This window comes from Rhinoderma darwinii, chromosome 4, assembly GCF_050947455.1.
Source record: "Rhinoderma darwinii isolate aRhiDar2 chromosome 4, aRhiDar2.hap1, whole genome shotgun sequence".
Classification (NCBI taxonomy): Eukaryota; Metazoa; Chordata; class Amphibia; order Anura; family Rhinodermatidae; genus Rhinoderma; species Rhinoderma darwinii.
In genome coordinates, this window is record NC_134690.1 from 388,321,547 (window position 1) to 388,341,469 (window position 19,923).

A 19,923-nucleotide genomic window follows, 5' to 3' on the forward strand; every position below is an offset into this window, starting at 1 on the left:
CACAAAGTAGAGCGATGAGGTGTGTGGCCATGACGTGTGCTAAAATAGTCAAGAACTTTTTTTATTTTAAGTTGGAGTCCTACAGCCCTTTCCTTTTTTTTAATGAGGTAGTAGTGTTTTTTGTTTTTTTTTTAGGGGAGGGGGGGGGTTTGAAACAGCAGCGATCAGATGTTTAAGGGGCCACTGCAGGATGTATAGGATAACAGTTAGGCTGGATTCACACGAGCATGTTACGTCCGTAATGGACGGAATGTATTTCGGCCGCAAGTCCCGGACCGAACACAGTGCAGGGAGCCGGGCTCCTAGCATCATAGTTATGTACGACGCTAGGAGTCCCTGCCGGACAACTGTCCCATACTGTAATCATGTTTTCAGTACGGGACAGTAGTTCCACAGAGAGGTAGGGACTCCTAGCATCGTACATAATTATGATGCTAGGAGCCCGGCTCCCTGCAGTGTCCCCGGTCCGGGACTTCCGGCCGAAATACGTTCCGTCCATTACGGACGTAATGTGCTCGTGTGAATCCAGCCTTACATAGGTTAATAAAAGATATCAAGTTCAACCTTACTCAATTACACGTCATTCATTGCTAGATTAGTTATAACCTTCAATGCCGTCGCGCCAGTAAACAAACATCTAGCCCTTTTCCAAATGCTGACATTACTAGCTCTTGTGGTAGGACATTCCATGGTTTGACTGCTGTAACCGTAAAGAACCCTTTCCTATATGGACGTCTGAAAGGTCTTTCTTCCACACTCAATGAATATCCCCTGTTCCTTTGTAAAGTCCTTGGAAAGAACAGATCATGTGCTAGTTCTCTGCATTGACCACGCATATACTCACGGGTCAAGATCACCTGTAGGTGTCTTTTTCCACGCTGAACAAGCCCAATTTCTCTAGCCTGTCATTGTAAACGACAACCCCATCCCATTTAATTATTTAGTCGCCCGCCTTTGAAACCTCTCCAGTTCTCCTGAATCCTTTTTACAATTTAAAAAGTTTTTGCGTAACGGCTCCTTTTTAATTTAACTCATCCCTCCTACACCTGCCACTTTGGAATAACTCGCAAAACTCCTTTAAGAGCTTTCCCCTTCAGTCTCGCAGAGGGAAAGTCCCAAGTGGGGGACTCCCCTGTATAAAGTCCATAAGTCCTAACAGGAAATGTTTGATCATATACAGATTTCTTTGCTTCTACTCTCAGCAGTGCCTATTGGTAGGTTCTGCTGTATTGCATTGTGGGAAATGGTGTTTTTACAAAAAAAAACAAAAAAAAAAAAACTTTCCAGAACGCCACAAATAAATTATGAAATTTCAACCATGCTAATCACATGCAAAGTTAGTGAGGGTTTTTGCATAATTAGTCTAGCAATAGTAATTGACTCAAAGACCATAATTGCTGCTACTGTAAATTAAAGGGCTTGTCCCCACACATCAGACATTTGTGGCATGTTCACAGGATAGGCCATAAATGCCTGATAGCTGCGGAGTCCCGCCCTTAGGAAAACGGGGGTTGGAAAATGGGTGTTCCTAAAAGCCGACCTTTTGTCAAAGAACAACCTATAGAAGTTACAGAAACATCCCAGCACTATCTATATGCAAGATGTAGAATGATATTTAAAAAGGTGACCCTTCCCCTTTAAGAGACCTGCTCATGGAAAGTCACAGTCATGGCAAACTCCGCTGACTTGGAACCCAATGCTTTTAGCAACTGCTTAAAAAGCTCCTTTAAACAATGCAGAAACTTGATCCTTCGTTGCATTCAAGAACCTCAGTACTTAAAATATAAAAGACTCCAACCTTAAATAGCTCAACCTGTACGGCCGGGTGTGTGTATACATCTTGACTGATACAAGCTTCTCATGCTCATAGCAAAGCGCCGCAACGTTTTCAACATTTTACAGTACGAACTTACAGAAAATTTAGAGTGTGTCTTTGCCTTACTCAAGGGGTCACAAGTTTCCTACTCCATTCACACCCAAAGCTGCATTCACAGTTTCCGGTCTCCATGTTGTGGAGCATCGTGGGAGCTCAGAGGACAGTGAGGGAGAGCTGAATGCAGAATATATTAGACTAGAGATATATTTCTATTAACATTCAGCAGAATTTTTTTCTGTTGCTTTGGAAGTGAACGGAGAATGGATTGAAAATGTTAGCTGTGCAATGTCACCGGTTCAGTAAATACCACTTTACAACAACCGTGTCACTACAGCAGCTCTTCTCAGTTCTGACCGCGGGGCAGCACAGTCACACCAGATTTCAGGAAAAATCAATGGACGAGAAAACAAAGGGCTCGCATGCGAAATAAATATAGAATGGACCACGCTGGGCAGGAGGATCGCAGAGAAACTTTACGAATCAAGAGTATAATAGAAACGTGCTTCATCATAAAAGCGGTATACAAATTCCTTAAAAAAGGAGTTACCCACCTAGGACGACCCCCCTATCTACAAGCAGCGCCCCTGCCAGCAAGATCGTCGCTGGGCTATACCGTCAGCATGTCCACAAAATGTAGTATTAAAAAACACGGCTGTGTAGAGACCTCTAGAGCAAAAGCCCCCTCTCCACGGATTTTGACGTAGAAACCGCGTCGGAATTGACGCCCAAAAAAAAAAAAAAAAGGCCCAGATCCCTCCCATTGATCTCCCCCTGACCTCACATAAAAAAAATTAATGGGAGGCAGAAAAACCTGTGGCTCTCGTTTGGAGTGGTTTTTTTTGCGACAGTTTTTGCATTAGGTTCAATGACAAAAAACACGGGGGAAAAAAAGATCCTAAGAATGCTGGAAAAATCAAAAATCCGCCGAAAAAAACTCCTGAAGCAGTTTTCTGCCTGAAAAAAAAAAACTGTGTGAATTAGGCCTAATAGAGGGGTCCTTTATGGGGGGCATCAATATGTCCAAATAGAACTTGTAGACATTTAAAAGAACCAATTAACCCCTTTAAGTTCCCATAATCTTTAGAATGCATATTTAGGAAATACGTAGAATAGTGATGCATGGAAAAAAATAAGTGCCCCCCCCCCCCCCCATGGACATGAATCATGTACATCCAAAAATAAACATTTCCGATTACCATGGAGAAACCAGATATCCATAGAACTCGCGACCTTACCTGTATAACCCGCTATCCAGCCCCAGGACGCCACCATAGCCAAGAGCCATTTAAACATGACTCCTTCTATATACCAGAACAGTTTACTGTCTATAAGTCTGAGAGGTTGCAGAGCTATTAAATATAATACGTAGGACGGAATAGCAAACATGTTGTTGACCACCATGAAGGCGAACCGTAAAACCATAATGAAAATAAGAAATCCCATCTTCCCGATCCTCTCCAGAGTGACGGCCATCTTGCCCACGCAGAGCTGAACCAGTGCCTGAGGGAGAAATGAAAAAAAGAAAAAGTAAGATAAAGGGCGAATATAATTTTTTTTTTTACCACAGAGTCCCAACTAAACCCGACAGACATCTTGTCTGGAATCTCACACAACCAGAAGCAAAGAAATGGATTTCGTAGCTTTCCCAAAAACAAAACTTGTCAGAAGAGGACGACTGAAGGTCTGATAATGACTAATGAGGGGGGGTGGGGGTGTAAAGTAAAACTCCTCAGCTACAGGTGTGAATTCAGTGTTGACATGCCAATGTTGATAAGAGTCACCGCGTGTCAAACGGCCATATTGTCGCTGCCAAAACGTCCTCACTGCTAATAGGGATGAGCTCGTACGATCACAAAGCTGTGACATCCGTCTTCTAACACCCCCCCCCCCCTCCCGCAGGAACAGACAACTCCACAAAAAAACACACAGTGAGAATAACATTGCCCAGGTCACCTCCTGACATTACTACAAGGTCACACCACATAACAAGTCACAATGTGTGTGGAGCCACAAGAGCAGGGAGTGGAGGAAAAAGTGAAACGTTTTTGGCCAAGTTCATATTCGGCGTATACGCTGCAGATTTTTGGTGCAGAACGCGAACACAAAAGTACAGTACAGTGCAAGTAAATACGGTCCACGTGTAACGGCGCTACATTGGGATTTTAAAGCCAGGGTCACACAGGCTTTTTGTGCTACCGATTGATTTTAACTCTTAAGTGACAGCTGCAGTCCACAAGATTGCATGCAACTCAAAATTATGTCCACATGTCTGAGGCCTAGTTCGCAGAGGCTTCTTGTTTTTTGTTTTTGACAGGCAGAAGAAAAATCTGCCTCAAATCCTTCAGGAATCTTGAGGCAGATTTTTCATTGCCAGTGTTTTTGGCTAATTTTTTACGTTTTTTTTGCCCATGGCTGTTTATTGTAATGCAAAAACGGCTGCAAAAAACAAGCACCACAGGTTTTTTCTGCCTCCCATTGATTTCAATGGGAGGTCAGAGACTTAATCCGCTTTCTTTTTTCCACGAGCAGCCAAAAGACACCTGGGGAAAAAAAAAAGTTCAATGGGGATTTCAAAATCACAGCCCAAAAACTCAGTCTGTACGGATCCTATGTTTGAGGTAGAAAAATATGAAACGGATTTCAAGAGAAAACAGCCTCTGAATCCGGGCGTTTTTTGGAGCTGATTTTCAAGTGTATTCTGAAGAGTATTTTAAGGCATATGTTTGAAGAACTCCAATACCACGCGCTGCATAAATACGGAGCGTAAAAAACTCAGAAATTGACCTGCGGTGCAGAATTATATTTGCATAAATGCTTATTTGTTGCGGGTTTTCCCTATTGATTTCAATGGAGAAGTAAAACCCGCAACAAATAGCAGTTGTTGCGTTTTTTTGCGGCAGGTTCGCAGCGATTCCACCGAAAAATCCACAACTCTGCAAAAAAATAAAAAATAATTCAAAGCAAATCTTATACTCACCCAGGAGTCTGTTTCTTCCTCCAAGCCGGCCTCCTAGGAGGACGCTTCATCCCATGTGACCGCTGCTGTAGCCAATCACAGGCTGCAGTGGTCCCCTGGGATGAACTGGCAGGCCATCTAAGTGCTGCAGTTTTCCGTAGCCGACATTCCAGGCGGAAAACTGCACCAGTTTGGTGCCGTTTTTCGGCCGGAATTCCCTGTGCCAAACAGGGCGGATACGCTGCGTGCTTTTACACAGTGTATCCGCCCTGTGTGAACTTAGCCTAATACATAGAGGGTATCCGCTTCAATCCCCCCTCCCCTTAGCTAAAGTCTACTCCCACTGTAACGCATAGCACGGAAACACCGTATATCTCAAACAACGCAGCTGATCAGGGGCTCCTAGCAGAAAGAAGTTTTCCCACCCCCACATACAACGTATCCTAGGGGAACCTGCAAATTGAAATAAAGTTGTAAAAACCAGGTAGGCCCCTAAAGCTAGGTTCACACATCGCAGTCAAAGTGGCAACCGCAACAAATTTGCACTATTTTCCGACGGTATTCACAGAAGTGGCACTGCCACTCAACATGTGAAACCAGCCTTAAGTCCTGGACTACACCAAGACTTTTTGTAGCGCTGATAGATTTTAACAATCAAGTTGCAGTCCGCACGAATACATTGCGTTGTATACAAAGTTGTGGACTGCGTCTGCAGCTGTCACTGAATAGCTAAAAATCAATCAGTAGGATTACAAGAGGTCTCAGTGTAGTCTGGGCCTTAAGAAACACCACCAGTTTAAAAACCACACTGATCGCTTCAGATTTGATCGCTGATCCCCGATTCTGCAGGCGAGTCTCACAGCATCTTTTCAAACAGATTAGCAACCATGATTATGCCAAGTACTCCAAAGCGGGAGCCACTATTTGCAGCACTCTCCACTCTGGCTGATGGAGGGGGGTCTTGAGCAGTGCTGGTGGGACTACCCCTTTAAGCATACATAAGGTGAATATAGGACATCACAAGATGTATGTTATATCTTAACCCCTTAATGACCAAGGTATTTTTTATGTTTTTTCATCGTCGCATTCCAAGACCTATAACTTTTATTTTTGCGTTGACATAGCGGTTTAAGGTCTTGTTTTTTTGCGGAACAAGTTGTATTTTTTAATAGCACCATTTTGGGGTACATATAATTTATTGATTAACTTTTATTAACTCTTGTGGGGTAATGGAAAAAAAAATAGACATTTCGCCATTCTTTTTTTGCGTCTTAGATTTACACCATTTACCGTGTGGTATAAATAACACAATAACTTTATTCAGCGGGTTGTTACGATTGAGACTATACCAAATTTATATCGTTTTCTTATGTTACTACTTTTACACAGTGAAAACCCTTTTTTTTTCCAAAATTATTTGCTTTTGTGTGTCCATACTTTAAAGAGGCTCTGTCACCAGATTTTGCAGCCCGTCTGCTATTGCAGCAGATAGGCGCTGCAATGTAGATTACAGTAACGTTTTTATTTTTAAAAAACGAGCATTTTTGGCCAAGTTATGACCATTTTTGTAGTTATGCAAATGAGGCTTGCAAAAGTCCAAGTGGGTGTGTTTAAAAGTAAAAGTCCAAGTGGGTGTGTATTATGTGCGTACATCGGGGCGTGTTTACTACTTTTACTAGCTGGGCGTTCTGATGAGAAGTATCATCCACTTCTCTTCAGAACGCCCAGCTTCTGACAGTGCAGATCTGTGACGTCACTCACAGGTCCTGCATCGTGTCGGACACATCGGCACCAGAGGCTTCAGTTGATTCTGCAGCAGCAACAGCGTTTACAGGTAAGTCGATGTAGCTACTTACCTGCAAACGCCGATGCTGCTGCAGAATCATCTGTAGCCTCTGGTGCCGATGTGTCCTCGCTCGTCTGACACGATGCAGGACCTGTGAGTGACGTCACAGCGTGATCTCTCGAGAACACGGCTGTGTCTGCACTGCCAGAAGCTGGGTGTTCTGAAGAGAAGAGGATGTTACTTCTCATCAGAGCGCCCAGCTAGTAAAAGTATTAAAAACGCCCCGATGTACGCACATAATACACACCCACTTGGACTTTTGCAAGCCTCATTTGCATAATGCTCGTTTTTTAAAAATAAAAACGTTACTGTAATCTACATTGCAGCGCCTATCTGCTGCAATAGCAGATAGGGGCTGCAAAATCTGGTGACAGAGCCTCTTTAAGAGCCGTAGCTTTCATTTTTTGCCGATGCAGCTGTATGAGGGCTTATTTTTTTGCAGGATGACTTGTAGTTTTTATTGGCATCATTTTGGAGTACACTCGACTTTTTGATCACGTTTTATCAAATTTTTTTGAAGGTAGGATGAACAGAAAACAGCAATTCTGGCTATTTTTTTATTTTTTTTTCGGTGTTCACCGTGTGGGTTAAATAACATAATAGCTTTATAGTTGGAGTCATTACGGACGCGGTGATACCACATATGTGTAAAGTTTTCTTTTCATAATAAAGCATTTTGTAAGGGAAAAAGTGTTTTTTTTTTTCATTTCTTTGTTTTTTACTTGGGGTTTTTATTTATTTACTAAACTTTTTGATAACTTTTTTATTAGTCCCACTATGCGATAGTCTGATCACTTTTATAATACTTCTGTATTGCAGCGTGTTGTTGCCTGTCAGTATAAAACGGACAGGCATCTGTTAGGCCACATGCACTCATATGTTGCCTGCCGTACGGCTGCTAATGACGGATCTGTTAAACACGGACCGCACGCGGATGGCTTCCGCGTGCAGTCCATTGTTTCAACAGACAAACTTCATGAAATAGCAGACTGTTCCGTCAAAAACGGACAGTAGGAGGACCTGTCGTATTTTTGTCGGAACGGCCACACGGTTCCGTTAAGACAACCTGGCCCCATAGAAATGAATGTGTCAGTGTGCTATCCGTAAAAAAAAAAAAACAGATAGCATACTGAAGAAAATAACTGAAGTGGGCATGAGCCCTTAGGCCATGTCTCTGGCATCCACTACAGGCGGAAAGGTTAGGCCTCCGGCTGCCATAGAAGCCATCGGAACTCTGCGATTACATTGCAGGATGCCGGTGGGGTGAGAGAGTGAGCCCCCTCCCTCCAAAACCACTTAGATGCAGTGCTCGCTAATGAGCGCTGCATTTAAGGGGTTAAACTGGTGGGAACGATATTGATATCGATCCCGCCCGTTAGAGCAGGTGTCCGGCTGTCTTTAGACCGCCCAACAGCCGCTCTAATCGGCACGGGACACCTGTGCCGGGCTTATGCCACAGCGCCGTGAAAAGGCGGCGCTCTGGCATAAGTGCTCTCATAGGCCACCGTGAAAAGGCATATTGGCAGTCGTTAAAGGGTTAAGGCCTGTTTACACAGAGTAATAATCATTTAGATTTAGACTATTACAAGCAGTCATACAATAACCTCTTCATGTAAATGAATAAAATATTGCTCGCTGCTGATGAAAGCGATCATGCATAAAAACGTGAATGTATGTATGGAAGTTTATCATTCACTAACTGGTGACTGCCTATTATTCATCACTTCCCAAAAAGAGCAGGCATAATAGGACAGAGAACAAAGAAGTTAAAAAAATATATATATATATATTTTTTTGTATAGAATACTCCCTTTTGACGTTCCTTAAAGGAACAGTCCGGAAATACTTACATACTGTTTAATGCCTAGTATGGGCCCAAGGGAACGAAAGAAGTAGGTCAAGCACCATCCCCTATGTAAGATCAGACAGTACTGCCTCTCCCTGTAAATTATGACGGCGCAGATAGTACTGCCTCCCTGTTTTTCCCTGTACATGATGCAAGCACAATTTATATGCAAGGCCTAAAGATAAAAAAATAAATGATTTTAAACATTTTCATTCACACATGACACAAACACATATCTGAACACTGAAATGCACAGTAATTATCATCATCATCGAGGCTCAGTTCTTATCAGCGTCATGGCTTCCCTGGCATTGGCAGCAGACAGACCCCTTTAACTTAACATTTGGATAGGTCAAGTTTCCGTTGGCAGTTCCGTCATTTTGAAGGCAAGAATAGGGCTGCAAGTAGCGCTACGTCCATGTTACATGCGCCAAGAAAACACGTCCCAAAATGTCCAATAAAGTTTCTAAAATAGGAGTTAAATGTCGAGCGACTGAAACTAAACTTTTCGTTAACCAAAGACTCCCGGCATCGATCAGGATATTTACCGGTACGGGGAAGGACGTTACACCGGTGATTATAAAAAATATTTATAGTTCCAAAACACTAAAATGAATAAATGGCTGGATAATCGGACAGTAATTGTACGTAACATTAGCAACAACCACATACATTGGGCCTCATGCATAAAAACCAGTGTAGACAAAGTGTGTTACCCATAGCAACCAATCAGATCACTGCTTCCATTTTCTGTCCTGGACAAAAAAATAGAAATCCTATTGGTTGCTATGGGCAACACGGACGCGGTCTATTTATGACACTGTCTATACATGAGGCCTCATACGGTTATCGCTGCTCGGGCTTCTGCTCCTGGTCTTGACAGATTCCAGATGGTTGAGAGATCCAGCTCTGTGCCAGGAGTGCCAGACTATCAGGTCAACCAGATGCCAGTAATATCCTGTATTAGCTTCATCAGCCAAAGCATTTACTACAATAGGCCGAACATGCGGCCTCCAACAATAGCCGACAGGAGGCAGAGGAGCACGGTGCTTTCCTGGCGTCACTGCCACTTCACTGTAGTCATCGGCATGTGTCATCTATTTCCTAAAGAGGACCTGTCGAAATATCCTGAAACATCCATTTTGGTCAAAACCTACATTCCCCATGAAACATCTACTCTTAAAACTCTGTATGAACCGTGCCTCTGTTATCCCTCCTGGAAATATATGAATAAACTCACAACAGGGTGCTTACATTCCCCTGGTCAAAGGGGACTGTCCCCTAACAGTGTCTTACCGTAGGAACACCCCCTATTAACTAGGTGAATGGTGACAACCAGTGGTCAATTCATTCATTTATTTCCAGGAGGAACAACAGAGGAATTTACTGCAGTGGTCTATGAAAAGCAGACACGTCTGGAGCACTCCTCTTTATTAGGGTATTCCACATTTAGGAGAAAAAAAAAAAAATTATATATATTATATATATATATATATATATATATATATATATATATACACACACATATACACACACACATATATATATATATACTTTCTGTATCAATTCCTCACGTTTTGTAAGACTTCTGCTTGCAGTCAGTCAATAGGAACACTCATTTTTTTTTACTTTCAGTCGATGAGTCTATCCTGGTCGTGTGATGGACACCGGCGCACGGCACGTTACAAGACAGCTCTGATAACTGTAACGAGCCGCGCACCTGTGTAATCATCACGTGACCTGCACAGATTTGTATCCACTAAAAGTAAACAAACGACGGCTCCAATTGAAAGAGACAGCAAGCAGAGATCTTCAAAACCCTTCAAGTTGCCCATACATATCAGATGAACGTTGGCAGATCCTGTGACAATCTGACGTGTATGGGGGCATCGGGAATGTTCGTTTTCATCATTGCTTTGGGATAAACAGCTGCCAAGGTGTCCGGCAGCGACTGGTCTTTCCTCTTCCCACTGAAATAAAAACGCTTAGGCCAAGTGTGCCGGTCTATGAGGAGTTTGGGGGGGGGGGGATATATCCTCCGTGCGCTTCGCTCTCGTACGTGTACGGCCACCGTCACACCGAAATGGTCCGGAGAACCTATTAGCCCAGCATAATATTTTTCTTGCGGTCTGTGGGGGTCAAAAAGTTACAAAACCGCCTGTAAAACCAATACTTACTTTGGTCATTCTGCTCCACAGCGCGGTATTACATCCAGGAGCTCCGAGGTGTAATAATGACCACAGCAGAAACGACCTGGCAGCCGCTGCCACCTTAGTCATCTACAGTAAGGCTCAAACCCAGGCCAGCGGGTCACATTACAGGCATCTGCCCTCATTATAGGGTGACCCAACCCAACGAGGCTCTACTCTAAAATCAAATACTCTAGATTGCAAGCTCTGTGTCACAGAAGTATATATATATATATATATATATATGTGACTTCCCATAGAATTGCCAGGAATATCTCAGTAGCCGGGTAGGCAATATGCTTAGAAATTTTAGGCTGGCGACAAATATCTGGGGTTGTTTTCTATCAGGGTATATGAAGTCCTTATTGCCAGGCTCCTTAAATCTACAGTAAATTATCCACCATGGGCATCAGTGTGGCACAATTTAGAAAAAATAAAGAATGCCCAAGAGCTTGCAATCTATCAGATGACCTGTAAAATAATTGGCATAAAGAGTTGCATATTTAGTACAGTAAGATTAAATTCATCCAGCATCACCAGTACCTGACGGGTGCCAGATTATCAAATAGTCTGGATTATCGGACAGTCCTAGATTGGTATTGTAAAACTAAATTTATAAAGTTCAAAAAATATCTGCTATAAACATCAGATTTCCTTATTGTTTCTCTCTGCTCAGTCTTCTGATGGTCCACAATACACTGCAATTATGTTGATGAAACAAGTGCCGAATTATAAGATTTTCTGGATTATTGGATGCCTGATTAAAGGAATTTTACTGTGAATAGTTTACAGGATGTAATTTTTTTTAAGACACTTTTTTTTTACTATAGCAAGAAATTAATAGGAGCAAATCTTGTGTCCATACCGTTAACAAAACTTACGCCAAGCAAAGACACAAAAGTTCACGCGTTATCAGACGAGAGCTGCCACGCTTCACGATCAGGACGATCACACAAGATTTTATGTAAAACATTGCGACTGCAGAAAATGCATGGGAATTGGCCAAAATTAAAACCAATAGCGGAATCCTTCCGACCGGTGGAATAGATTTCTACCAATGAGAAACAATCAAGGGGTCACCATTTATTAGTAAAAAATGGAAGCATCTCTGGAAACCTTAAAGGACATGTCCACTATTCGGAGATCACTATTCTAAATAGCCACGTCTGTTCTGTAATATCCATAAATATTGCGGACGGGTTAGTTATAGGACCAATCGCAGGAACGCAACTCAAATCAATGGCGTTCCCACGACTCTTAGAGATATGACACAGAAAATTCAGCTAAAACCACCTGTCATGTCAGAAGGGGGCATCAGTAGGGAACCATAAGCGTGGACGCCACAAATTTCAATATTAAAGGGGCTGCCGGACGACACAGCGCCAAAACCTTGACTACTGGAAATCTCTAATACAACGAACATCATGGGTTTCCCAAAAAAAAAAAAAGATGAAAAACTTGGCCTGACCTACGTTATAATAACTGGGTCAGGTCCTGGACTACCAATGTCACGTTCTGATGCATACAATGGCCGAAAGGTGGACATGTCCTTTAAGGAAATGGATATAGATAATATGCAAGACGAGAAGTAACGGCATCGGGAATATATACCGAATAAATAAGGGGATTTAAAAAATATAGCAGTGACAGCTTAATGTAAGCGGGACAGTCACTTTCAGTCGTCCGCCATCACTATGTTAGGAATGGCGACAGATGTCGTAGACTGTGCGGATGCCTGTAATTAGACGCCAGCAGTCAGTCTAGTGAATGGAGCGGGCGTGCACAACTGGTGATGTCACTCGCCAGCCCACTACTTTCTGAAGCAGTGAAGCACAGGGGACAGGACAGTCACTTTAAAGGGGTCCTCCAACAATAAAGCAACCCTTTAAAGCGCCGGCAAATAAACCAACTTTCTAATATACTTAACTTTTAAATTCTGCTCCGGTCCCCCACTGCTGATCGCTACCTGCTTAGACGCCATGACGTGCCATCCATAATGAAGTCACGTGACCAGGGCAGCCAATCGCTCAGTGGCTTTTCATCCAAAGTGATGTAACATCCAGCGGCAGAGTTTAGTCGTCGCAGTCACGTGACATCAGCAAGGACGATACATCGTCACCGGAACGTTGGTGGAACGGTTATTCTTAGGAAACACCTTTAATAGGAGATCCCCTATAAAGACAGATTACGGAAGGAATAGATCACCTGAAATTCTCACATACGAAACCAATAACTAACCGCGTGAACGACACCGTACCAGGATGATCGATAAGAATAAGTCCGCGACCGCTGTGTCCAACGCGGTCAATTATCGACCACGATTCTCAATTAACAATTATCCGATAAATCATTTCCTGTACTAAATATTTGTAGCGATCGCAATCCGACCGTCTCGGATGCAATGATTATCGCATTCGCTTGTATCACGGGAAACATTGTTACGTTTGTGATCAGTTATAAGATAAAGGAAGGCATAATGTACAGCCCTGCACCGATACATACAGTAATATAGATTATAGAGATTAGATGGAGATTACAGTGCAGTGATAGGTCACAGGTAGAGGGATGACAGGGATACACAGAGGACAGTGACACATGATCACAGGACGGTCACTTAATGTGTATGTACATAAGGACAGGACACACAGACACACGGATGGATGGACACAGGCTGACACTACTGCGCCTGCGCAGATCGCTCTCCATGTAACGGCTCCTAGAAGACTAAATCCCGACTCTGCCCTCACCGCCCATCCCCAGCATCCTCTGCCTGGCTCACCTGCGGGGCCCCGGATCCCGGTGTATGACCGTGTCGGTTGGAGGAGCTGGCGGTGGGAGAAGCCTTCCTCCTCCTCCACCTCCTCCTCCTCCCAGCAGCACTGACTGACTGACTGAGATCCCCCCTCCAGCGCTATTCGCACTATCACGGCCTGTCTTGCGGATTGGAGGAAAGGAGCGGGGGATCGACCAATCGCTTTGCGCTCCAAAGACCACGCCTCTGACGTGACGTGGAGGAAAGGCGGGGCAATGGCGGCTTACGAGAAGAGCGGGTGGTTGGGAATGCAGGGGAGTGGAGGTGCCGGGCGTGTATTACACGTGTGTGGGGATGAAGGGGTTAAGTGAGTGAGCTGGGTGCTATTATTATTATTAGACTAGGACAGCAGTTTATGGGTGGCACTGCCTGCGCTGTATCTGCCCTTGGCTTCTTGTCCATGGGTCTTCCTGTACCATGGGATGCCCAGATCAAGAATATTGTCTGTCACATGATGCCAATTTATTGTGATTAAGTCATGTGATCTTCATTTTCATCCTATAGACGTTTATGGAATTGTCGCAGTCGTGCACAATCTCCACCGCGTGACCGGGTCAGAAGCAGCGCCGGATTTTCCATGAAGCCCGAGCAGAAAGTGCGCCCGGTCCTCAGGGTCAGGGCCGAATGCATTGGAGGCTGGTGAAGTAGTCTCCATTCGTTACTTGGTGTCCAACCGGTGCCTCTCCAGCGTTTGAGAAACTACAACTCCCAGCGTGCCACTGCTGATCGCAGAATAGTTGTACTGCACTTGGTGACCTCTAGTTGGGGCGTCCATCGAGCGTTTCCCGTGTTCGTTTACAATGGCTGATCCAAGTCGGACCCGTTTTGTGCCTTCGGGCTACCAAGATGTAAATCCAGTACTGGTCACACCCGATCCTTCGTTAGTTTTCAGCCATCGACCAGTTGATCATTGTATTTCTAGCGGTTCGACCTTGTAATAAATGGTCTCGCCTGATCCCCGCAATGACATCCATATTCCCTAATTGGGGCGTATAATCGGGTTGTCAGGATGGGTAATAATTCTTTTTTATGGTTTAGCTCTGTCACCAGGATGATCTTTCTCTCTAGCGTTGTGGGTTGAAGAGCAGATGACTCACCGGAGTCCCAGAGATTGGGACATATAACCGTCCTGCGTTGTTACAACCCACGCGAAAATGTATTTAGTAGAGAATCTGAAGGACTTGCAAATCAATAATTACATTTCCAAAGTCAGGATTTTAGCGCCTGTGATGAGAAATCTTCCAGTTGTATTGTATCTAGCACGGTGATTTTGCTACTGCCACGGGGCGATTATTGTGTAAAAAATCGTAATATACATTTCAAGGCATTGGCCAGTGTAAACCTGTGCCGTGATTGTGTTATTATTAAGGAATTGCTTGTTTATCGTATCTTTTACGATGATGTAAAACGTATCTCTTCGTTCCCTATTCTGTTTCGTCATAGATGCAGAAGATCAAGAATACCAGAAGTTCGGGATCTGTTTCATGATGGAAACCAACGCCGTGCCAATGAAACGGAACCCGTTGTCTTTAATGTGTTCGTCGGGTTTCCGTCATTTTCCCGGACATAATAGCGCCTCGTGCTGCACTATTTTGTCCAACTTTAGCATCGCTTGCATCTGTGTCGGGACTCCGTTCGTGGGTTCCGTCAGGGGAACCCATGAACGGAACCCTGACTGAAACAAACGGAAACCATAGGTTGATTTCAATGGTGACGATTCCGGTGTAAATGGTTTTCGTTTGTCACCGTTGTTTATGGGCTCTATCGTTTTGACGGATTGAATAGCGCAGTCAACTACAGTATTTATTCCTTCAAAACGTCGGAACCCTTACACAACGGTGACAAACGGAAAACATTTGCACCGGATCCATCACCATTGAAATCAATAGTGATGCAAACGGAAACCTATGGTTTCCGTTTGTTTCAGTCAGGGTTCCGTTCGTGGGTTTCCCTGACGGAACCCACGAACTGAGTCCCGACGCAGATGTGAATGACGCCAAAGACCGGAATCTGTGACCGCGCGTCTAATGCAGATGTAAACTGTTCCTAAGGTGCTGTGATGCTCTGTAGAGTGTCAGATTCCCTTCTGTATGGCTTAGTCGTGCTCAGTAGTGGACATGTTTTATACAAATCTCGCAGTAGTTTTGTCAGAAATTTCCTGTGATGGAAATCTCCAAGCCGGGCCAAAAAATAAAAAGTTACGGTGCTCTGCAAAATTTGGCGCATCAGATCAGAAGATGAATTTAGGTGAAATTCCCCTTTAAAGGGGTTGTCACACAATCGACCATTCACACCTACCCACATTTGATAATTGTCTAACCGCTATAACCCCCAGCAATCACAAGAACAGGGGCCCCCGAACCCCCAGATACTCACTGTTCTCCCTGCGGTGAGGAGAAGCTTGAATAAAGCAGCGGTCGAGCGTGCACCGGCCACACCATTCAATGTCTATGGGACTGACAGAAACAGCTTAGCACTGCACTCGGCTGTTTCTGTCATTCCGCCAGACTAAATAGAGAGGCAGAGCGCAAGCTCGACCACCGCTTCATTCAATATCCTCCTCACTGAAGTTGAGTAGTAAGGAGGAACAAGGGATTTAGGACTCCATTCTGGCAATCGGTGGGGGTCCTCCTGCGATCAAAAAATGATCACCTGTCCTGTTGATAGGTGATAATTGTCGATTCTGGGAATGCCTCTTTAAATGATGATCTTAGAATGGACCCAGTTGGTGGTAACATCATCAATATACTAGATCCTACAGATGAGGGAGCCGTGATCTCAGCATCTTTACTAAATAGGAGTCTACTGTAACCTGTTACCCATGAATCTATTTTTGTACAGTATGAATTATGGATTTTATTTTGTGAAACTGCATGAACTTCTACACCCCCGTGCCCCCCACGCAGTGGCGGATTAAGTAGACCATGGGCCCTGGGCTGTTACCCAAACTTGGGCCCCCCTTCCTCACCGCCGCCCTGCCGCGCCGTAACTATTTTTAACACTACCTTTTTGGGCAAGCATTAACAGTGTTACGATTTCCCTTGTCACAGCGCGGTGTCCCTACATACTGACAGTATCACACTGTGCAGGGACACAACCTCCTGACAAGGGGAATTGTCTATCAGTCCTGGACTGCAGAAAGACTTTTTGTTAAATACAAGGATTCCTATAATAAACATGTCAGGAAAGGTGACAGATTCTCTTTAAATATAGTGACTCACAGGTGACGACGTCTCAGATTCTAGTAGTTTTTTTCCTCTTTTCTTCTCCATCCGGTCCAGCGCTCATGACGACTTCTCCCGGCCATGACTCATTTCTGCAGAATTTGCCACTCAGACGTCTCCTCACTTTTCCAACATTTCCACACCTATAAACGAAAATAAAGTTATCATGGTGCCACATACTGTGCCCCTAAATATAATAGCACCAAACACTGCGTGCCTGAATATAATAATACCACACACTGTAAAACACCACATACACACAGCCCCCTGTACATAGTGCCACACACAGCCCCTGTAGATATTACACACCCCCATAGATATCGCCATACACAGCCCCCTCTATATATCACACATCCCCCTCGTAGAGAGCGTTACACACAGCCCCCTATAGATAGTGCCGTACAGCCCCCCTGTAGAGAGCGCCACACAGCCCTCCCCCTCTTGTAAATAGCACCAAAAAGCCCCCCCTATAAAGAGCGCCACACACATACCACTGTGGATAGCACTACACAGCCCCCCTTGTATATAGTGCCACACAGCTCTCCCCCTTGTATATAGTGCCACACAGCGCTCCCCCTTGTATATAGTGCCTCACAGCGCTCCCCCTTGTATATAGTGCCTCACAGCGCTCCCCCTTGTATATAGTGCCTCCCAGCGCTCCCACTTGTATATAGTGCCTCCCAGCGCTCCTCCTTGTATATAGTACCTCACAGCGCTCACTCTTGTATATAGTGCCTCACAGCGCTCCCCCTTGTATATAGTGCCTCACAGCGCTCCCCCTTGTATATAGTGCCACAAGGTTATGTACACATTTAAAAACTTTATATTATAATTATATATATATATATATATATATATATATATATATATATATAGTGTATGTGTGTGTATCAGTGTGATTTATGAAAAAATATTTTTACTTTTTGAGATACGGCTGCTTTGTATCCTGTATCCGTCAGGTCAGCAGGACTGACAGGATCAGTGACACGCAGGATCCACCTCAAATCTATCACATTTAAGATTATAATTTAGCGCAGGGCCCGTTTCACTGATCCCGTCAGTCCTGCTGACCTGACGGATACAGGATACAAAGCAGCTGTATCTCAAAAAGTTAAAATATTTTTTAATAAAACGTAATTACAAAGTTGCCCCAAACACACATTTTTATTAAAAAAAAATAAAACCGACGTGATTTTTGCGACGTTTTTTCCGTAGATAATGCAGGTTTCGTTTTTTTAGCGTTTTTATACACACCTTTTTTGCTATTTTAGAATTTTTATTCATAAAGTTTGAAAATAATAGTAAAAAAATAAGCTTTTTTACGTTTCAGCTATTTTTTTTTTTGGTAATAACATAGTTTTACCCTAAAATAGACCTTTTATTTGTAATCGTCATTGTCTACCGTAAATTTTAATATATTACATGTCTATATTAGGGTAATTGGGTCAGCGCTAGCGTTACAACAATGATTGGCGGGGGGGGGAGGGCGACGTTTTTATTGGGGTGGGTATTTTATGTGTATTTATTATTACATTTTTTTTTGCACTTTACTTTATTATTTTTTATTACTGTGGTCTGTTCCTCAAAGGTCAAAAAAGACCTTTGGGGAACTTTATATATTTTTTTTCTTTGTTTTACACCATCTTTTCCACTGTAACTGGAGCTGCACAGCAGCCCCAGTTACAGGGGAAATCAGCCCTCTCATAGTGACGATTGTCACTAATAGGGCTGTGCTGGGTCTAGTAAGACCCAGCAACAGTCTGCCACTAACGGCACCCGGCGATCATGTGACCAGTCACATGATCACCGGGAGGAATAGAGACAGCGCCGCTGCTGCTGTCTCTATTCCTATACACAGCGTTCATTGAGCGCTGTGTAAAAGAGATCAGAGAAGACAGAAGCAGCGAAAGCTGCTCCTATCTTCTCCTCAGGGTCCCCGGCAGTCACTGACAGCCGGAGACCCGACATTCAGCTGCCCGATCGCGCGGGCAGCAAGTTAAAACCCAAGCCGTAGAAAGTCTATGGCTCGGGTTTTAAGGACCCGTCCCTGACCGCTGGCCGTAAAAATACAGCCAGCGGTCGGGAACCAGTTGGGCAGGAGGATAAGCCTATACTGACCTCAGCGCCGGTGACCGCCCGCCCGGCTCTTCTCCCTCCTGCTGCTTTGGAGTAACAGAACAGCCGTCCGTCGCTGTTCTGTTACTCAATGGCGGCGGCCCGCACTTGTCAGGGAGGCGTGTCCTACCCCTTTCCCGGCCAATTCCCTGCTCCTCCTCATCTTCGGCACTTAGCAGCGCTAGCGCGCTGAATAGATTTAGCAGATGATGTGCGGTTCGGGCTGCCATGGGCCCCCTGGGAGCCTCGGGCCCCGGGCGGCCGCCCGAAACGCCCATATGATAATCCGCCACTGCCCCCACGCATGCTTGGTCATAGTTGGCTTCCTCTGGATATTTCTGGAGCATGTAAGGGAAGTCACTACCCACCCACCACAAAGTTTACATGACTGTATCTGAGATTACGTCCCTTCTATTTTTGTTTTGGCCCAAAAAAGGGAACGGATCACAGCAGATCGAAAAAGAGAAACCCCTTGCAAACAAAAGATTTAAAAAAAAATTTACCCGCTGGGGTCCAGTGCCATTTTCGACAGAAAATTGAAGGAGATTTGGGCTTCAAATATCATGATATAAATAAGCCCTTAATAGTAGAGACGGATCTTCAGAGATCTAGCTAAACAATCTGTGGGTAAGATGGGGGTGGTGCTACACTAATACCACTCCTCCTGCACAACTTAAAGGGTCTTTATGTAAATAAAGCTTAGGGCTTATTCAGACGAACGTGTAATACGTCCGTGCAACCCACGTGATTTTCACGCGCCTTGCACGGACCTATGTTAGTGAATGGGGCCGTTCAGACAGTCCGTGATTTTCACGCAGCGTGTGTCCGCTGCGTAAAACTCACGACATGTCCTATATTTGTGCGTTTTTCGCGCATCACGCACCCATTGAAGTCAATGGGTGCGTGAAAATCCCGCGCAGCACACGGAAGCACTGCCGTGTGACGTGCGTGATTCGCGCAACAGCAGTAAAAACTATGAATGAAAACAGAAAAGCACCACGTGCAAACAGTGTCATAAGGATGGCAGCTGTGCGAAAATCACACAGCCACGCATCATAC

The 19,923-nt window shown here is 44.3% G+C and overlaps 1 protein-coding gene across 2 annotated transcripts in view; it reads right to left on the reverse strand.

Moving 5' to 3' along the window:
• Positions 1-13,639, reverse strand: part of LPGAT1 (lysophosphatidylglycerol acyltransferase 1) — a 72,775-nt gene extending 59,136 nt beyond the window's left edge. The window contains exons 1-3 of one of the 2 annotated variants that reach the window (XM_075863291.1): positions 13,493-13,639; positions 12,680-12,885; positions 3,112-3,376 (exon numbers count right to left, since the gene is read on the reverse strand). In XM_075863291.1, coding sequence (XP_075719406.1) covers positions 3,112-3,376; positions 12,680-12,694 — 280 coding nt within the window. In that variant the 5' untranslated portion in view covers positions 12,695-12,885; positions 13,493-13,639. The remainder of the gene's footprint in view (positions 1-3,111; positions 3,377-12,679; positions 12,886-13,492) is intronic. The other variant, XM_075863292.1, reaches the window with a different exon arrangement.
• Between the last annotated feature and the right edge of the window lie 6,284 nt (positions 13,640-19,923).